The sequence below is a fragment of the Ostrinia furnacalis genome, unplaced genomic scaffold (assembly GCF_004193835.3).
Source record: "Ostrinia furnacalis isolate ACB-3 unplaced genomic scaffold, ASM419383v2 OfSCF2357, whole genome shotgun sequence".
Classification (NCBI taxonomy): domain Eukaryota; kingdom Metazoa; phylum Arthropoda; class Insecta; order Lepidoptera; family Crambidae; genus Ostrinia; species Ostrinia furnacalis.
Window position 1 is genome coordinate 132,041 of NW_021132596.1, and position 21,957 is coordinate 153,997.

Sequence of the window (21,957 nt, forward strand, 5' to 3'; positions counted from 1 at the left end):
TACAGTTATTTATTAGGTTTAATGTTTTATCCAGAATTTTAAATTAATGTGTGCATTTCTTTGTTTCAGACACGATGTCGTCGATTAGACTGCCATCGGTCGTAGTCAAATGACAATAACTAGATTAAAGGTAAATATAAATCACAATTATTAATATACACCAATCTATTGAACGAGCATGGAGTACCCTACTAAAAGTAGGTATCGATTTTGGTCAATGTATTTTGGTAAATTAGTATCGAAAAGTACCCTTTGTCTAGCAAGTCTTTGACTGAAACGACCGAGTATTAAATCTCACATTTAATTACTGCAGACTGAGAAATTAATAATATAAAGATAAATTTCATTTTTTTTTACATATTATTTATAAAACAGGTCATTATAGAGATGGCCGAAACTGGTACTTCTACCCTTGGTTAAGACGACTTAACGAGTGTAGCTTTCTTAGCCGGTGTCTCTGCAAACAGCTAGTTTGGCTGGCGTTTTCATTAGCTTCGATAGTCGCGTGTAGCAGCTTGTGACCCGGTGGACCGATGACCTAGTTAAGGTTCCGAGAAGCTAGTATGCAAAAGATATACTGGGTGGCGCAAAAGTACTGGCACTAAAGAAAATACTTATTTTTTTTTAATATGACATTTTCTGTCATTTTGTTGTTGAAAATTATGTAGTGAACAAATGTAAAATACACTGAAAATATGTAAACATGGGCCGTTTTACTCCCCAAGAACGTGGAATAATTGTGTCAATGTTCTTACGGAATAATTCATCTGTGATAAGAACACAACGTGAATTTCGTCGACGATTTCCCCACCGTCCGGCAAGATCACCCGATCTGACCAGTCCAGACTTCTTTCTTTGGGGTTTTTTGAAATCTCGGGTGTATGTGAACAAGCCACAGACTCTCGCAGCTCTAAAAGAAAACATTCGTCAAGAAATAACGAACATATCGCAGGAAGTGTTACGGCAAGTTATGCAAAATGTCATAAATAGGGCTCAAATGTGTATCAACTCTGGAGGTCACCATTTAAAAGACATCATCTTTAAATCCTAATGGTACGAAATTTAATGGCACAAATATACATTTAAAAAAACCTAAATCTAGTTTTCTAATTTAGAAAAAATGTTATAGCTGAACCAAATAGGGTCTTTACTTTTGCGCCACCCAGTAGAATCGTTCGCAGTGGTGTTCTTTAAATACTGTTTATTTCTTGTAGTGAACTTCTAAAGCTGATGATGATATTATGAAGGCGGTTAGGTTTGTTCCGGCGTTGAATGTCAGCACTTGTCAATATTTCTTTCGAAGTGGTAGACCCAGGATAGAGAGGATTGTAAAGAAACTCCATTAGTGTCAAATCTTATACAAAACTAGCTGTTCCCACGTACAAACGCGTAAAACTAGTTCGAATAATATTTCCCGTTTTTGACACATTTTTCTTTACTGCTCCGCCCCTATTGGGTGTAGGAATGATGCCTAAGCCTAAAGCTATCCTGGATAAATGGGCTATCTAATCCCAACTAATATTATAAATGCGAAAGTAACTCTGTCTGTCTGTCTGTCTGTCTGTCTGTCTGTCTGTTACGCTTTCCCGCTTAAACCTCGCAACCGATTTTGATGAAATTTGGCATAGAGATAGTTTGAGTCCCGGGAAAGAACATAGGATAGTTTTTATCCCGGTTTTTGAAACAGGGACGCGCGCGATAAAGTTTTTCTGTGACAGACAAAATTCAACGCGGGCGAAGCCGCGGGCGGAAAGCTAGTACAAATATATTTTTTCAAATCGGACCAGTAGTTCCTGAGATTAGCGCGTTCAAGTAAACAAACAAACAAACTCTTCAGCTTTATAATATTAGTATAGATTGAATAAAGACATTCATATTTCACGGTCGAGAACTAATCAGTTCTGCAGGTAGCTTGAGATACAAGTTAGTTTGTGTTGTATTTGGCTTTATGTACAGTTGGCCAGTCTCAGTCGTTTAAGTCAAACAAGCTCAGACTGCGCTTATGAAGTCTCAAGTTATTGCTTTATTAAGTGGACTTAGTAAGTGAAAACGGCTACTAATAATAGTATTGACGATATTTCGAAAATTAATTAAAATTAAATATGTACGAGTATTGACAGAACGTACGAGTACTATGTGTGATGGGATGACTGTTTCAAAAACAAGATTAGAAAAATTTTGCTCGTTAGAAAAAACCGTGTTGTGAACTTTTTGGCTACTTTGGGTGTCACTATTTAACATTTCTAGCTTTTTGTAAAGGTAAATTACAAATTCCATTGACTCTGACCTCGAGGAGTGGAGCGAGTGCAACAATAGTTCCCATTGGGATTTGAACCAGCAAACCCATTGTACTTTGTGAATCACTAGGCCGCTGCTCGTCTATTGGACATAAAAAATTCTAACCATTCTGATGATTTGTTTACAAAATATGACTTAATAAATACAGTGGGCGCCGCTACTTACCGGAGATATAATTTTGTAAACGGTGTTACTTTGTTATAAGAATATATAAATCAGCTTTTGTCCACGTCGAAAACTATTACTACATCCATCTTAATCAGTGGTTAATCGTAAAACGAATATGGAAGATAGTTAATTTCGGATTTATTACAGTATGGATGAAAATATGATGGCATTAATATGAATAAGTTATCAATCATCACCGTTAATTTCCTGGGAAACTACACTGATTTCCAATTAAGAATCGCAGCGCGAATCCAGTTTAATATGGTTACAGCATGTATGTACGCAGTTAACTCAATTAAACCATCATTAACGTTAATGAGAGCTTATTAATTAGAGTCTGTCCATCATGGTACGTCCGGCTCTAATTACAGCGACAGTGGATGCTTAGATGAGCTATGTTAACACTAGTATTGAGATGTATCTACGAGAGACACATCTCCGTACCACGTTAAGCGATGGTCTAGATCGGCGACAAACGTATTAACAAATATTGAATTAGCTCACTTTTTTGGGATGAGAAAATAAAATGGCAGATAAATTTGGAACGGAATATTACATTCTTATGAATGAAAACGAGTAGGACGTATCACACCCACAGTCACTCACCTTCGGTTATTTTCCAAACCTTACCACTCAAAAAAGGTCACTGACTCACTCACTCACTCACTCGTCACGAAATCTCAGAAACTACAAGTGTGGTGTCTTTAATTTTGCTTTTAGAATGTAGATGCTCTCTAAGACGGGACTAAGACTCTCACCTCTTTCACAATATACATCCAGTATATTTTATACGAAAATTCAGACCGACAGGTATGATTTCATAATGGTTCGGAAAAATATTTTACGTGCGGATCCCCAAAAATTTGTATGTATTCGCTTCAATTACAAATATTAATATTGCTTTGGCAAATTGAATATCAAAAGCAAATACCAAACCAATAAAGCTTTTCGTCTATTAAAAAGGCTAGTTAATATTCCCTTTAATCAATCAGTATTGTGATACCTGTATGGCTGCTGTTTTCGACTGATATAAAAACGTAAGCCGATTAGTGTGCAATCCCCGCTATACATTTACCAAATAGCTACAAATTAAATTAAAATCATTTTCGTTGGAATAATTTAAGAATTATGGCTTCGAAATAAGGTGCTTTTAACAGACATTGTTAATTGATAAATTGTACCTACTTTTGCTGCAAACGTTAACAAAAGCTTAAAGCTTTTATAAAAGGTAATACTTTGTGAGGTATTAAGGTATTAATTTATTGACGACTTAATTGTACATTATATTTTATAATTATTATAAGTATAATTATTTTCATAAGGATCGGCCAAACCAACGCGATCAGCCTGCAATCGCGAACACGATAGCGATCAATGCATTTAAGTCTGATCGCAATCGCGATCGCCATCGTGCACGCCGGCCGCACGCGTTGGTTTGGCTGAACCTTTACTGATTTTCGAAATTTAGGCCTTGATCACACGTACCGAGCAAACGGTGTGTGAACGCCGAGTGCTCGGCCGAGCGCTTGAGTATGTGACTCGCTCACCCAACTGTCTCGACCGAGTAAACATTTTACTGTCTCGCCCGTTTACTCGGTACGTGTGATCAAGGCTATATAATCCCGCAATCTGCCCGTTGTCACACCAAGTTACCTAGCTGCATACTGGATACGACTTGTGCATAGAGGCACTACCTAGATACCCCTCTTGCCACAACAGTGTATTCATAGACTTCCAGACAAAAGCTTGTCACCCCAGTGAGATCCGATACCGCAACCACAATTCCGATAGTCCGAATATTGGAATCACCTGTCCAGTGTCTAGCGTCTTACTTACACAAAGTAAGACACGTAATACCTTATGCTAAAGCTCAAAATCCTATGCATCTGGATTACACATGAGATCTCCCATTGAATAACTTCCTTAATAATTTCAATCCAAAATCCAGAGAACAGACGGATTAGTTAAGGCTGAGTTGCACCACCAAACTTTGATCGTAAATATAACGATAACCGGTGATTTTTGTACGGAGTTTGACAGATTTTTGACATTTGTTACAGTCAAAGTAAGATGGTACAACCTAGCCTTAGTGTTTAATCAAACGATGCATTCGAAGGACGGAAGTAAGAGACTTGTGACAAGGTGAATTTAAAACTTAGCTTTGTAACCTTCAGGGGGCGTAGTGTAAGTTTACGTCAAACGCAATCGATGTCGACTGCGTAAAAAAGTGACATTAAGGCTGGGTTGCACCATCTTATTTTAACTTTGACAAACGTCAAAAATCTGTCAAACTCCATACAAAACACACCGGTTATCGTCATAGTTACTGTTAAAGTAAGGTGGTGCAAACAACTCAGCCTTAATATCTGGCGGATTGTACAGTGCCTCTAGCGGAAACTTTCAAGAGCTAAAAAATCTTAATATATTTTTAACGCGCTCGCTAGTGACGACGTTCGATGGAAACTCACACTACGCCCTCAGTTGTAAATTTTTTTTATTGACGAATGATGACATTCAGTAGCATTGAAACAACAAGCGACAATACTATAGACCAATGGTGTCGGTGTTGGCCTGTCCGCATCGAGATGTGAGGAAAGCAGTTTTGAATCACACCGCCGCTGGACTATTGTGGTGAACTCACTCAAGACACAAGCATAACCTGACACGAGGGGTCTATTAGTGATTTGTTTAACAATAAAGCCAATAACATGGTGCTTCATCCTAAAACTAAATTGCTTTAAGTCCTACAAAGGAATTAACAAGAACTTGAAGTCATATCAGAGGTAATGTAACGATCGAATACTCCACTCGTGCGATTATAATACGTCGTGGTACCGATCGAATCCCTTTCGGAACTACCAAAACGGTGACATTCCGAATGCAAAAAAGAAAATCCCCGCCTATACACGGTGCCGTTTGATGTTCGCTTAAACGCGCAATTTGAATACGAAAGTCGAACGTAGAAGTCGCCAAACGCGATGCATTAATCGATGATAATCGGTAATCGATTGTGAAACTAACGTCAAGTTTTTGTCACTGGTTTGTCCAATTAGGCAATCCATGCAGGCGACAATGACTATTCGAGGGTCGCTAGTTAAACCGTTGACCACTTAGGCTGGGTTACACCATCTTACTTTAACTTTGACAAACATCAAAAATCTGTCAAACTCCATACAAAAAACACCGGTTGTCGTTAGTTGCGGTCAAAGTTAGGTGGTGCAGTTCAGCCTTAACTTTTGTAGTAAACCCACCCCTAACAAAATTAGGTATTATTTAGCACAGATGGAAGGGTTTACTTTAATTAGTAATTTTATTATCAAGTCATTTTAGTCTCCATTGCAGGAGCACGGCTCTCTAATTTACTTTGGATTTCACCTACTCTCCCTAATGGTTTATTTATTTATTTTTTCTTGTTTTGAGTCGGACATCAGTCGTAGGTTAATAAGACCGCACACATTATAATTGAAAGAGCACATTGTCTTTTACGACACTAATCACAAAAGAACTTTTTTTAAAATACCAAGGGAGAATTCCATGTAACATCCATTCAAACTAGATGTCAGAGGTCCCGTGATTTGATTACTCACTGAGGCGACGCAGCCGTGCAGCCGACAGAGGCAATGTTAATGTTTTAACGCAATCGTACATTGCATTTGACGTGCATTCGCACTGCAGCCATCCCAGGCGGGTGAGCGCTAACGCGGTGCGACAAGTGTCAATTTGAATCAAGAAGCTTAGTGCCCGCGTCGGGTATTGTGGGGAATGACTGTGACGCATTCGAAGGTATAGTCCGAGAGACTATCACGTTGATTTAATTACACTGTACCCCGTTAGAGAGACCGTTAAGTAAATAACTATCATTTAGCTTAGTATGGACGGGATTGGTGACAAACTAATAAGCAGGTTGTATTTTTCAATTTCATAATATTGAAGTCCATTTTTTACATAAAATGTATTCGAAACAACTCTTTAAATTCGTAGGATTAGACTTATTGCCTTCGAAACTTCAATAGGACGTGTGCACGCTATGAGTTTACGTTCGGTGCGCTCGCTAGTGAGTGCATCAAAAAAATCTATGAAGATTTTAGTTCTTGAAAGTAGCCGCTAGAGGCGCTGTACAATCTAACATACACCCCTTTGCAATCTCCAGTACTACGAAAAAGTAGCCCTTACTGTCATAAATCTGCTATTAATTATTAAGCTTTCATATTTATGAGGAGGCATTCGCGGTTTCACCATAACGTATGGCTGGTACCTACATCTGCGAACACATTACCTTCTTTTTGGCATCGAATCCGGGTCATGAGGGTAGTATGCACCCGGCAAATGTCAGTAACCCCATTTTGGGTAAGTTAATGTGCAGATTTATACAGGGCGTCTGTATTCGTTTAAAGTGGAATGGCTATTTTTAAGAATTATTCCAGTTGGTATCAGTGTTTTGCAGCTTTTTAAAACATTGTTAGTTTTTTTGGTTTTCTGTGCTGGAATTAGTAACGAGTCGTACTTTGTTTACAGCTAAATTACTGAAATAAGTGTAATACACACTTAAACAGGTATGAAAAAAAAACTTAAAAACGACAAAACCCAATCAACGAGCAACAGATGAGCTTATCTTTAAATAGTAATGTCAATAATCTGCTATCATTGACTTCAATTAAAAAAATAGTTTTGATTTCAGAGCACACTTTGGTAGAGCATTAAAAAAACAGTAGGTACCTACCTACCTATGGTTTATGTTCGTGGAAGTTATATTTACATTGCATTTTTAAATACATTTATTTTAGCTTCTAGATTTCACAATTTACATCATATTATTTGCATTTATCCTAGCACAATTTATTATTTTAAAATGACGCTATTTACCACTTTATAGGTCTATCTTAGTGGAAAGACCGCTAGACTGAAATTGCGCATTTTGTCATCCTTAAGAAATGACTACTTTTTACTAAAATTGTGCATTTTGTCATCTATAAGAAATAAATAGTACTTTTTTTTTACTAGCTGACCCGGCGAACTCTGTTCCGCCTTAAAGGCAATAAATAAGCCATCGCAATTTTCCTTATTTGCTCACTGTTTAGACCTACCCTGGACTACGACAAACAATTTAAAACCAAAATCAGCTCAATCGGCCCAGCCGTTCTCGAGTTTTAATCAGACTAACGAACAGCAATTCATTTTTATTTATATAGATTAACTTGTACCTTATTTAAAATTAACTTTTTTCTAATTAACTTGTACCTAAAACGTAAACATATCAGACATCTAATTGAAACGTAACCACTTTTCCTTCCTCAGAATTTCTTAGATGAGGAAGTTTTGACGAGGTAGATTTTAGAACCTCCATTCAAGATGTCGCAATAAGCTAAAATGTAGGCCATCCGCCACATCAGGCGTATTTTCCGATCCAAACGGTTCAAAAGAAAGGCGTCAGTCAAGCTACACCAGCAAGAATCAACCGATGGCTGTAAGCCCCTTGTGAAAGCTCGAAACTCCATTCAAGCTCTATGCATTCAGACTTTTTGGTGGAATTCGAATATTTGGATAAATCACACGCCTGTACATGAGAGCAGGTTTTTAAAACGGACCTTTCGTTTGCAGTTATTTTATTTTTAGGTAGTTTAGATACGCGTTTTTCTGGCATTAGTACCTTACACTTTGGGTTAAAAATCCATGGCCTAGACTAGTTATTTTAAGGACAACATTTTAAAGGTTTCTATAAATATTTTTTGCAAACTAACAGAACGAATAAAATAAAATAAATAAGAACTTCATCCATTTCATGAACATCATCAGACAATATTGTTAAATTGGCAAGCAATATTTTTATACGATTGAAGGCTTGTTTTCTTATACATGTAATTTTAATACAGGGTGTATGTTTCTCGTATTTCGATTTTACTATATTGTGTCAATTCCACGGCAAATTTTCGGTGCTGTTTTCTGCTTGTTTAAATATAATTGTCCAAATAAATAGCATTATTGTTTTAATAAGTGCTCTTTTTGAGTAGGTTTTTTCATGAACTGTATCTTAATAGAATAAGTACATATTATTTTATTATTGTGATATAATACAGGGTGTATTTTGTCGACAGTGTCGGGAGCGCTCATGAGACAATCGTGTCATCGGCTGCTTGAGCACCAGCAGGCCGGCGGAGACGAACCCCCCCTTTACTCACCAATCGATCAAATTTCAGGTAAAACTTACTTTTACTCACCTTCCATTACACCTTACCATTTAAATTAAATTGCAACTCGGACTTCTTAGGGGCAGAGCAGGCATGCGACTTTTAACGTCGACGATCAGCGATTTTGCGACTGTATCGATACAGCATCGCGATTTCGTGACTTCATGCGTCTGGACTAGGGATGTTATGGATATGTAGTTTCGGTTATGGATACGGTTACGGATATAGGAATAATATTATACTGGTTTCGGTTACAGTTACGGATAGTTTTTTATTTCGGATATCCGAAAGTTTCGGTTACGGTTACGGATATCTGTGCTTTAGAATGCAATTTGCAATAGTTGTCCAACACGGTTCATTCATGGCCGCACACTTTACATCGAATAAAAAGTAAATAAAAAATAATACTAGATGGCATTGTAAAGGTAAATCAGGCTGTTCGGCAAAAAACAATTTAAACTGCCTACCTACATCCGAAACTTTTGAACCGGTTACGGTTACGGTTTCGGATATTTTTTTATTTCGGATATCCGATAGTTTCGGTTACGGTTACGGATATGCATAACATCCCTGGTCTGGACGAGGTATCGGAATTGCGCGTTTGATCGATTGCTGTCGCGTGACGCCACATCGAACTTCTGAAAAGCGACTCACTCAATCGCCGCGTTTGACGTGTGCGGTGTTCAATCTGTGGTCACTACAATCAGTTTCTAAAAAGTAGTTATATCACCGATCGCTGATTGTAAAAGTAACATGTGTGCTCATAAAGGCCATGCCTAAATTTTGGAATGCAAGTGAATTTGAATCGAATCACATCTAGCTTTTTAAAGTAATAAATAAAATTGAATTTAATGAGCTTGTAACTGGTATTTTATTTGTGACAGTGCGTATTTCACTAGACCATTCCAATGTGATAATGATCTTCTAGTTAGATGACTAATTCATATCTAGAAATGCATTATTCCAACCAGACATGGTCCTTTGTCATACGCAGGGTTATTTAATTATTTAAATGCTAATCAGTTTCTTACTAAAAAGACAAAATGCAATACAAAATATTATTCTAACTTGAAATGGCTTAAATTCTATAATATCAATCTTAATCACATTTTAATTATTTATCACATTTCATACCACTAGCAATCAGTAGGAATATGAACTTCATAATATTAACCAGAGCGAAAATTTTCACCCGGTATGCTCCCAGCAAGAACTAAGCCTGCTACATCTGCTAGTAAAACGGCCATAAAATGTACAGCCTCATTGTTTTAGAATACCCCACTGACCGTATTCAGTTTACCAGAAGCTTGGCCCGCTTTTTACCCGGCCCGGATCACTGCCAAGAGGGGACTTATCCCTCGGGTATCAAAACTTATTGCCTTAAGTTTTGGAACCTTGCCACTGGCCGTTGCATTACGTACGCTTCAATAGTACGCTTTGACCCCGTTTTAATATAAATATGACAGTTGACAGCTGGTTCGGTTTCTTAGTATTTACAAACAGAGTAATAGCTATTGACTACTCGTGTGAGAAAGCTAGAAAGCTGAACATTCAACAAAAAATAAAAGAGTATGACTCGTGCATCATTGAAAATACTCAAAAATAGATTCATTTATTTTAATAGACCAATCACAGACACAGAAACCAGAAAATTATGCAGTTATAGTTCTAAGTTTGTTTGAAGATATTAGTGATATGAGTGAAATAGAGAAAAGTCAGTACTACTCATTTCATTATTGTACTATGTAATAATAAATATTAATAATGTAATTATCTTAATAAGTATAAATGTTATTTAATTAGTTATATGGATACAGATTAAAAATTAATTTGATAAATAATCATGGATTAATGCAAAAAATCTAAAAATCTTCTTTTTACCTAAAATGCAGTGCCCGACAAGCATAATTGCATCTTACCTTACCAATACCAACTTTTGTAACATTATGGAAGCAATAAATTATTGAGTACATAATAAAGCCGTGAGTTCATAATGTAACTCATTAATAAACGTCGCGTTACGACCCGTGTCTTACAATTAGTTGAAATGGAACGCGAAAGTTTAAAATCCCAACTAATATTATAAATGCGAAAGTAACTCTGTCTGTCTGTCTGTCTGTCTGTCTGTCTGTCTGTCTGTCTGTCTGTCTGTCTGTTACGCTTTCCCGCTTAAACCTCGCAACCGATTTTGATGAAATTTGGCATAGAGATAGTTTGAGTCCCGGGAAAGAACATAGGATAGTTTTTATCCCGGTTTTTGAAACAGGGACGCGCGCGATAAAGTTTTTCTGTGACAGACAAAATTCCACGCGGGCGAAGCCGCGGGCGGAAAGCTAGTCTTATAATAAATTTATTGAGTGTGGTATTACAAAACAACGCCAAACATATTCTCTTCTAATGATTCAAACCAAACAAATTAAATTGAATCGAATTTTGCGCATGGTTCAATCGCAACTAAAAGTAATTAATACCCTTTGAAAACCATTAATTACATCAATAATATTAGTTTACGGAGAACCAAAAGCGCATTGCGAAACTGTAATAGCAGGCGACGTTTGCTTATTCGTAGAATTATTTGGTTTCTGTTATTTAAGCTATGCATTTGTAGAAGCTATACTGAAGTAATATGGCCAATCCTTACTAATTTTATAAATGCGAAAGTAACTCTGTCTGTCTGTCTGTGTCGCTTTCACGCCTAAACCACTGAACCGATTTTGATGAAAGGCATAGAGATAGTTTGAATCCCGGGAGGTCATAGGATAGTTTTTATCCCAGTTTTTGAAACTGGGACGCGCGCCACAATACAATGCTTTTCTGTGACAGACAAAATTTCAAACGGGCGAAGCCGTGGGCGGAAAGCTAGTCAGATATAAATTGCTTATTTAAAGAACGCTTCAAGTGAGAAATATGGAGAAAATAAAAGTTCATAAACAGCAGATAGGGTAAATATTGAACTATCGAAGTTGTTTTAGAGCCCTTTAATCCAGGTTTCCGCGCAGACTGTAAGCAGATTTAAATTTTACAGAAAACTTTAGTCCCATTAAACTCACGGATCCCGACTGTCTGAAAGTCTGACCCATTTACGACAATGCAGGATAAAAGATTCCCCCGGCGCACCAACTTTGTGCGTCCACACGCGATTTATTTTTATTTTCATACGCTATTACTTGGACAAATATTTAAGGCTGCATTTTAAAGACGCTCTCTGGAGTTTAATGGTGTTTTTTTTAAGATTCTGTGGACATTTGGAAAGTCCTGGAAAAATTACCTAACTCTGTCGCAAGTACTTGTCATTTAACAGAATAACCATATACAGTCAGTGCCATGTTTTATTAGTATTTTATAATACAGCCTTTATTTGGTGTAAGGATGACGTATTTTGTGTCGATCATCTTTTTCCAGTGAACCATGAAGGTTTACATTTACATTAAAAAAAAAACCAAAATCACAATCAAAAATATTTATTCAGTTTAGACCACAAGTGGCACTTATGAACGTCAAAAATATCTTACTAATATTATAAATGCGAAAGTTTGGATGTCTGGATGTCTGAATGTCTAGATGTTTGTTACTCTTTCACACAAAAACTACTGAACGGATTTTTATGAAACTTTACAGTATTATTTTTTATAATCCAGAATAACATAATATGCTATAATTTATGACGATCTGTGACAAACTAAATTTCACGCGGGTGAAGCTGCGGGCAAAAGCTAGTAAATAATAAAACAAGAAAAGGTAGCCCTTATGGAGCACTTTACATGTCTCCTTATCTTTTGGGCCCTACCAATCCACTATACATATTTACACCATAAAACTGAGACGGCAAATAACAATCATAGAGCGGACTTTAAAATCAGTCTAGTTTTTACCCAACAGTCCCAGAAGGAGGAGGTTTCTATCCAATATGTTATAACAATTATTTTTTTTAACTTTCGCGTTCCATTTCAACTAAAATAGAAAGACACGGGTCTTAACGCGACGTTTATTAATGAGTTACGTTATGTACTCACGGCTTAACGTTTCGGCTGTGCTATGCTGCAGCCGTGGTCACAAGCGGACTGGCGGCTCGCGGCGTCGTCCGTTCGGGCGGGCTTGAAAATTTTTAACTACCCTCAAAATTGTCATTCGTTACACTGCCACTAGTGATGTTACCACGACACACAACACTCATAGTATCCGTATTCGTACTTGACGGGCGTTAAGACCCGTGTCTTTCTATTTAAGTTATAACAATAAGTTCTAGAGAATCCAACGTCCTTCAGCGCGGCGAGCATTCCCTAGTCAAAACGTGGCGGCGCTTCTTACTTAGAAACTTGTGGAATTAAACTTGTGCAATTCTATATTGCATCGAAATGCAGCTTACTTGATGTCCCTATGGGAATTCCCTGTGTTAGTTTATTCGATGAATCCGTGGAAACAAAGGGGTTGCGGTTTTCCACCGCCATCACTCCACACTAGCTTGTAGACTTATAAGATTCACTGAAATGCCATAGATTGAATCTACCTATAGCTTGAAAAGGCGTTACTTCAAAACAACTCTTGTAGATTTGGTAAAGCTAGATACAACTATTTGAAAGTTGACATACAAAACTGGCAATTTAGTCAACAAAAATGTATGTCGTATCCGCTGTAAATGGCACTCACAAGAATGTTCATTTAACGTAAATCGATAATGGATAAATTTAGTCAGAACAGCATCAACAAGACATTGATTAGTGCAAGCTCATTAGCTTGATCTAGATTATTAAACGGCTAACAGGTGGTCAGGGTGCCATCTTGAGGTAATTAGACGATCTTAATTGGGGTCATCCGAACGGAAGGTGTCCGATATAGCGCGACAGAGTGGCTAAGGGAGCATCGGCTGGGCAGTACGCATGTAAGGCTTTATCATCTGTTAGCATCAAGCATTAAAGATGCAATTTACTGAATTTGGTTAGCGCTTTCATGACAAAAGCATAATGAGTAAAGTTTGACCGTACATAATTATACGAGTCACTGCATCCGATGAGTATTTTTCATTTTTTTTTACATTCAATACAAAAAATATATTAGCTATGCTAGTAATAAACACTGTTTTCGGCAAGAATGACGACTTGACAGTCAGAGGAGATCTGCGTAAACGCGCCTCTTACCGCCGACGCTCCTTAAGAGCAAATTTTCTAAACTAATTTAATTAGGGCAGACATTTTAGATTGTGATTTCAATGTTGGTCCCATAAAAATGTTGTATTTTGCATTGTGCAGGCTTTTTCTCTCGTTGTGGCTACAATACAACCTTTACTTCCGGCTATTAAACAAACCGCTCCGGAAAAGGTGGCGATCACCTGCCTGATTGGCGGAAATCCCTGTTAAGACATCGGGGAGCCATTCGAGGCAGAAATCCGTCTATCGGGGAAACCGGAAATCAATGGTCGAAACTCCCATTAGTCGTTTACCGGACGAATGATAGGCATGACATCATTCGTACTTCAAAAATCTTTAATATTTTGACAGCTAAACTAAAATGAATCAGACGTGTTTCACCAAAGAATTTTAAAGTTGTGTTTATATGTAATAACCAACCACGTAAATACCTAGCTAAACCTCTGTAGTTAAACATTAACCAAACGAACTAACATTATTTATAATCGAAATAAAGAAGACCGACTTTACAAAACAGCAATCATTCAACTCGCCTGAATCTTTATAACATCGGTTTTTTAAAGTCGGTTTTATTGATGGATTCTGTTTATTTAACCGATGTGTATTTGTATTCTAGATTTGCTGCCGTTATATAAGTATAAGTATGTTATATTTAGAGTAAGACCCACATTTGTGTTTATGTTCTATATATTGCACTGGTAATGCTTCTTATGTTGTCGGGTATCGCATGTTCTTGCACCATCCTGCATCAATGTCCTAAGGCAGAACATTTAAATGTCATAATGAGATGTTATGGGTTTTGCATATGATGGCATGTGTCATCCCTCCACAAAATTCAATATTCAAAATTAGGTATAACTGCAGTTTACAATGCAAATTCAACAAATGTTGTATTTTGCACGGTGCAGTTTAGGTACTATAAAATGACTCTGTAAATCAGAGAATAGGAAAAGAAAGTAAAATTAAAAGACACCTTTTGGCACCACTCAGTGGACACCAAACAAAGTGGTTTTGGACATGAATGCTGCTTATTATGTTCTCGGAACATTTTTTTAATTATTTACTTAGTTTAAATACAGCACATAACTTACGATCATGATTGCGAGTTAATGTAGATCATCTTAACTCCTTTATACACGCAGTTCTGTATTATATATATAAATTATTGACAGCTATAAACTGGCCTAAACTAGACTAAAAAAAGCCCTATTATAAAGTTGTGGAAACTATTAGTAGGTAACAGTCTATATCCAATAAAGAAACTCCTGTAGATTTTACCCACGCAATGACAATAACGAGAGACGAAAGTGCCTTACAGATTACAATATAATTAATCTTTATATTCCACTAAGTACCTACCTTTTCTGAAAATGTCTTCGCAAGATATCATTAAAGTAACTCGATATTTCGTGACGTCTATTTTGAGAATACGAGTAGTAACTCAATCGTCGGCGTTATATACTTAAATCTATTTTTGATCACACAGCTCGAAGCGTGTTTCTAATATTGAATCAACTATTTTTATTACTTAGCCATGGTATCATTACAAATTAAGTAATGAACCTTGAGCCCATGACCATCAAAGAACGTTGAAGTGGAACAACAAACAATATTTATTATTAGAGTAGATCTACGAGATTGTATGCGCCTACATAAAGTTTCAGTTAGTTTTTTATGAATTCTTTTGTAACAAACATCTTTACCGCAGATGTAACAACAGATACTAGAATAAATCTAACTCGTACGACTATTACGTAATTTCTTAGATTAGTTCCGAACAAGCCTTATCCCGCAGGCATTAAGTGGAGGGTGACCCATGTTATCGCAGAACATCATACGCTTGCGCGCAGGTTAGATGCTATCAGAATGGACCTTTATTATCGGTATGTGCCCAGCGAACGCTTATTTTCAAAATTGGTTAGACTGCCTGTCGTGGCCATTGAAGCTAATTGGCGGAGCGGTGGAACACGGCCCGGTGTACACGGCCGAGTTTGTCCGAACATATTGACTGTACGCGAATACGCGATGTTACCGCGCTCTGGGTGCTCGGTTGCTCTGATGTATCAAAAGCTGCAGCTCCGAAAAACAAACGTGGATCCCCTTTGATACAGGTTTTAAACAAAACCGAAAATCGCTATTGCATTGGAAATGTAGCGGCTACTGCAAATATAGAACGCACAGATCGAAGCCCGAAACAGGTGGCTCTACATTTTAAAAACTAGTAATATTTAGGAATATTCTCCAAAAGACCACTTAGATAGCATTTCTTGTCACAGCACCAAAAGTATTTTTAAAAAACACAAAAATCACCTTAACTAACATAGAAATGATCAACGCGAGAAATTAGCCAACCCGTAATTAAATTAATGAACAAAATAGGTACATAAAAAATTTTAGAATATTAGAAGAAAAACGGTTAAAGTTAGAGACTAAAAAGAAGAGTTTTCACACAGTGGTACCTGACCATGTGGGCAGGGACACCGGAGGCAAGCTGACACGATATGCGACGACGGAGGAGGACGAGGCGACACTCAGGGAACTACTACTTAGGTACGTGATACACCCTAGAGAAACGAACGATAGCTTTCCGCCTTTAAAACCGGCTTCATTGCATTCGAATCATACGATGTGTCGATGTGTCCTTCATACACCTGGCTTGGCATCCCAAATATCTTTTATTGCAGATATGATGCGTTACTGCGGTGCTGATCATTTCTCATTTACCACCGGATTTGCACCGACTAGCATCGATGGCCATGACAAAACTATTTGCTATTTTATGAGTCATTCTTCCGCGGACGCTTGCAATTGAGTGGGAAAGAACCCACTAGGACGGGATCGGCTTGCATGTATGTGACTGTCATGTGTTTTTAAGTAGCAATAGTTAAGGTTCTCAAGTTATGATACTAGATACTGTAATTAACGCCCATTAACAAACTTTCACGGTCTCACAGTTATCCATGGCGTCTATAGCACTCTGCTTCGCATCTTTGTATAACTCTATCCACTTTGTTTTATACTTATATTATTAATAATATGTATTATATTTGTGTCTTCAGTTCAGAATATTAATGTATTATTTATTGTCTGACAATTCAGCATTCAGGAAAACTTCGAATGAATTTAATGATGTTGAAATATTGGAGCTCTTCTCCTCCTCTCCTAGAAACATGAAATCATTGAACACTATAATAAATGGCGAATTTTTCATATTTACCATAATATAGTGGGCGAATACGATATCATTTTGGCAAATATACTGTACAATACAATTCCATATCTCAGATACTATTATACAAAAGGCTTTTGTGCGCCAGTCACTCGATTGGAAAAGTGCTGATTATTGTATCGAGTACTCGGTATATTCATGTAGGTATAAATTCGAATTACTTTCAAGTGAATTATTCCACAAATAATAAAATGGACAGCCACCGATCTAATAATCGTATATGCCTCATTTAACTTTTTCAAATCATTGATCTGTGATAGAAGCCTTGATAAGAACTACTTTTTATTTTATTTATATTTCACAGAGACATCTTGGAAATTATTTTCAACAGACAATTATATGAATAATGTTTAAATTATTGGAATTAACTTATGATAAATAAATAATTATTTAATTTAAAACTGAGAATATAGAGTACAGATTGGGAAAGTCATCTATGTAGCAAAATATTTTATAATATTTTTATCAAAATTTATTTTAGACCAAAATTTAATTGCTTAGCATTATTTACTCCATCTGACATTGAAACATATATTACTGTGTACCCAAACTAATTGGTAACATCATATAATGTTGACTCATCAGGTTGGCAGTATCTGATGATAAGCAATAGCCAAGTCGATGATTATAGCGGAAGCGATGAGGTTGGTAAAGCAAAAAGTTTTCAATCTATGTATCTGGGTTTGATGTTATACTTCCTAAATAGGAAGATTTATATTTAAAGTTTATGTCATTAAACTTTATACAGGGTGTCCCGTAATGTAACGTCAAGCCGGAACTGGGTGTTGCGGCAAGTTGTGCTGGTTATCAGAAAATTATAAAAAAAAATCGATGTGGCATATTTTAAAAATAATAGGCATTTAAAAAAAATCCAAAAATTCTACTCCAGGTGACGGTCCTTTTACTCGTGTTGCCACAAATCTTCACTTTTTCCAAATTTTTTTTTTGTTATGTAACCCTGAATAATGCTTCTCTAAATTGTTATCAAAATTACAAAACCAGCTGCTCCAGCTTGGATGAAAAAAATACATTATTCTCAAAAAAAAATTCAAAATAAAAATTTTGCCTAGTTTAAACTGACTGTACTGAAAAAAAAATGTACTACGCGAGTGTGGCAAGTGACGTCATAATTTGGCGCGTGTAGTACATTTATTTTTCAGTACAGTCAGTTTAAACTAGGCAAAATTTTTATTTTGAATTTTTTTTTGAGAATAATGTATTTTTTTCATCCAAGCTGGAGCAGCTGGTTTTGTAATTTTGATAACAATTTAGAGAAGCATTATTCAGGGTTACATAACAAGAAAAAAATTTGGAAAAAGTGAAGATTTGTGGCAACACGAGCAAAAGGACCGTCACCTGGAGTAGAATTTATTGTTTTTTTTTAAATGCCTATTATTTTTAAAATATGCCACATAGATTTTTTTTTATATTTTTCTGTTAACCAGCACAACTTGCCTTAACACCCAGTTCCGGCTTGACGTTACATTACGGGACACCCTGTATACTCCAAATTGATTTCCATAATTTTTCACAAGACAGTATTATTTGAAATTTTGAATAAACTGGTCTGCAAATAGTTTGATAACTAAACATCTTTTTTTACTATTGATTGATTTTTGTCTTCAAAATACTTAAGCACTTGCGTGTTCTGTGCAGCCTTCAGAGACAGGTGAGCGTGATGAGTATGAACCTCTCCGCTAAGCTGGATGACCTGCAGAGGGGGGACCGGCAGCTCGAGACCACCGTCGCTCTCTGTGAGATCCGGACCCAACTCCAGGAGCTGACTAAGAGTGTGGAGTCATGCCAGAGTGAAGTCTCCGAGGTGAGTTCACTTCTGTATCATAGTATCCCAATATATTATTAGCATACTGCAATCAAACGCCTTTTGAGCTCAGAACTTCCGAAGTTCAATGAACTGTGAGCTCATTACTAGGTACTTTACGAAAAAGTGCCGAAGAAAAAAAAACAGATCAGTGCTCGAATCAGAAAGGACGAGATCCGCAGCAGAACCAAAGTGACCGACATAGCCATGGCAGGGCACATAGCTTGCAGAGCTGATGGGCAATGGGGTAGAAAAGTTCTCGAGTGGAGACCACGGGCCGGTAGTAGACTTAGTGTGGGCAGGCTCCCCACTAAGTGAACCGACGATCTGGTGAAGGTTGCGGGAGGTGCCTGGATGCGGGACCGTTCGTTGTGGAAATTCTTGAGGAAGGCCTTTGTCCAGCTGTGAACGTCATTTGGGTGAAACGAACGATCCCAATATAACTAAGTTGGTCTGACAGAGTAGAATAGAACCCTCCCAACTCTATCCGTTGATTTAGTAGAAGCAACTAAAGGAGAAATATACTAACATAGAGCTCTTCCTTACCTACATGGCCTGGGTGGGGAGTGGAGATCAAATGACCTAATGATGATTATGATGATGATGAGAGCCCAATATAGGTACATATTTGTGCTACAGTTCTTAGTAACACAATTAGCATTATTTACTTTGTCTCTGGCAGACTCTTTGTCTTAGTGTAAGATTAATTATCGATATGCCATTCCTGTTTAGATAGTGCACATACCTATCTTGCAATAGATTCGCTTTGAGGAGCAGGAGCAAATCGGATTGTATGTTTGTTTATTGAATGCCGTGCTCAGTGGATTGGGTTAGCCAGCGCAACAGCATTCGTATTACGGCCGATTACCTCCCAGCATGTAATATGGATTTACCTCTGCAAATGGACACGTTTAAGCTCGTATCATATTCGGTTAATTAATATTGGTGTTAGGATGCATAATTAGCAGCCAGTTGGGTTGCAGATATCGTATGATAACAAGTAGGTAGCAAACATGATTAGGGAAACGGCTATTAATCTTCATGCTTATTACATAGAGGCTTTGATTATAAAATTGTTATCCTACTCGTATGCTATTCAACGTTGTGAGATTGTTTTGTATTAATTAAACTGTCAGTAGCAGTGGTTTAACAACTTTTAAAACTTATCTTAAAATCATCACTGCCCCTTTTAGTCAATAAAAAGTCATTTATTTATTTAGTACAACTAAAAGCCAACAAAAATAAAGCATCCAGTGAATCTTTTATAAAGTATTTACGATGGCACTTGTTAACCCAAGTTAATCTTGTTGCAACAGAAAAGAAGAGAAGAAAATAGTAGCTTAGTTTTATTAACTGGAAGTTCAACAGGATTTCCGTCGGTGTGTCGTTAAGAATTTTATAAGACGTGTCTCGAACGAACTCCGGAAAGCGTAGGTCGGCCCGACAACCTGTCTGATAAAAGTACTAATCGAATTTTATGCAATAATAGATATGTAGTTTCATCCAGAAAGAAGCGCCCCACCAATTTTTGGTCGAGGGAAGCGCGGGGTGCGGTGAGTTGGATTTGAGCGTCATTATTGTAGAGTGTGCACTCATAGATAATTTAGCGTGTACCGATAACACTCAAACATTAGCGGCTGAATGGTGGGGCGCGTCTTCGTGGATGAAAGGTTCTACAAAGTGGTTCCCTGTCTACAGGTGAAGCGAGACATGGTCGCCATCAAGCAGGAGCTGGACACGGTACAGCAGGTGAAGGAGGAGATCGAAGAGCTGAGGGAGTACGTGGACCGCTTGGAGGAGCACTCCCAGAGGAGGAAGCTGCGGTTGTTAGAACAGGTTTGTGGACTGTTGTAACTGATATCTTTACTAACTTTATAACTACTAAGGCCCAGAACAGATGGTGAAACGCAACTGCAACGAAACTGCAACTTTCTGATGATGCTGATGAATGAAACTGAAACTGAAAGTTTCAAACTGGTCGCGTCATGTGTGGTCTCTCAACGGACGCTATGGCAGAAACTTAGATAGATGCAACTCAAAAGTAACTAGCAGTTGCAGTTTTATTGCAGTTGCGTTTCACCGTCTGTTCTGGGCCTAACTGTGCCCGGCATATTTTATGTTCCTAATTGTAGGTATATCTTTTGAGATAGCCCAATATCTATCTATAAATAAAAATGAATGGTTGTTCGTTAGTCTGATTAAAACTCGAGAACGGCTGGGCCGATTGAGCTGATTTTGGTTTTAAAATGTTTGTCGAGGTCCAGGGTAGGTCTAAACGGTGAGCAAATAAGGAATTGCGATAGCTTATTTATTGCCTTTAAGGCGGAACAGAGTTCGCTGGGTTAGCTAGTTATATATATATATATATATATAAGCTCACAGGTGTACCCGAAAACTCTGTCAAAGTTTTATCACAATCTGATCAATAGTTTCGGAACGCATTAGAGGGGAAACTCACGCCCGTATTCACAAACGATGCTTGCTTAAGTGAAGCAGCAAATCGAACGCACAGCGTTGAATAGAGCTCTGTGATTGGTTTGCGTGTCACCCTGTGTGTCCACGCGCACTGTGAGACCTCATAGTAATGTTTGTGAATACGGGCGTTACACAATAAAGTTTTATTTACATAGCTATCGTATAGATAGTTAATTTTATACAGGTCACAACACAACAGATAATTAATAAAAAAAATAAGACAAATTGATGTCACAATACAGCATAGTAGTTGAATAGTATAATTAGTTATGTTTACTTGTACTTTCAAGCTTGCAAAACTTGGTGTCTCCCAATATTTTCCTCTTCAAATTTTAAAATATTACTAGAAATGTTTGCCACCTCAACACGGCTGCTCACTGCTCACATCCTCTCGATAGCCTAGCCGGAAATTCACAACTACCTACTCGTCGTTCGTTTCCGGGCTGGTGCCGCCCAGTTTATGCGTTCACAACCTACGAGTATATCATGAGCAGTATTTTGCCGGGTGGATGTTTACGAATCTACCGACAGACTTATAGCTGCAACATGCGACAGTAATATGGGAACTTTAAATCATCCAGTAGTTTTATATTTGGCAATCAATTTAGCTAAATTGTCACGGAGTCGAATGCATCT

At 37.4% G+C, this 21,957-nt stretch overlaps 1 protein-coding gene across 4 annotated transcripts in view; it reads left to right on the forward strand.

Moving 5' to 3' along the window:
• The window catches only part of LOC114355192 (Glucose transporter 1), a 64,978-nt gene that overhangs the window by 26,946 nt on the left and 16,075 nt on the right, over positions 1–21,957 (forward strand). For all 4 annotated transcript variants that reach the window (XM_028307898.1, XM_028307897.1, XM_028307899.1 and 1 more), the window contains exons 2-6: positions 70–130; positions 8,559–8,660; positions 16,249–16,345; positions 18,681–18,846; positions 20,545–20,682. In XM_028307898.1, coding sequence (XP_028163699.1) covers positions 8,573–8,660; positions 16,249–16,345; positions 18,681–18,846; positions 20,545–20,682 — 489 coding nt within the window. In that variant the 5' untranslated portion in view covers positions 70–130; positions 8,559–8,572. The remainder of the gene's footprint in view (positions 1–69; positions 131–8,558; positions 8,661–16,248; positions 16,346–18,680; positions 18,847–20,544; positions 20,683–21,957) is intronic.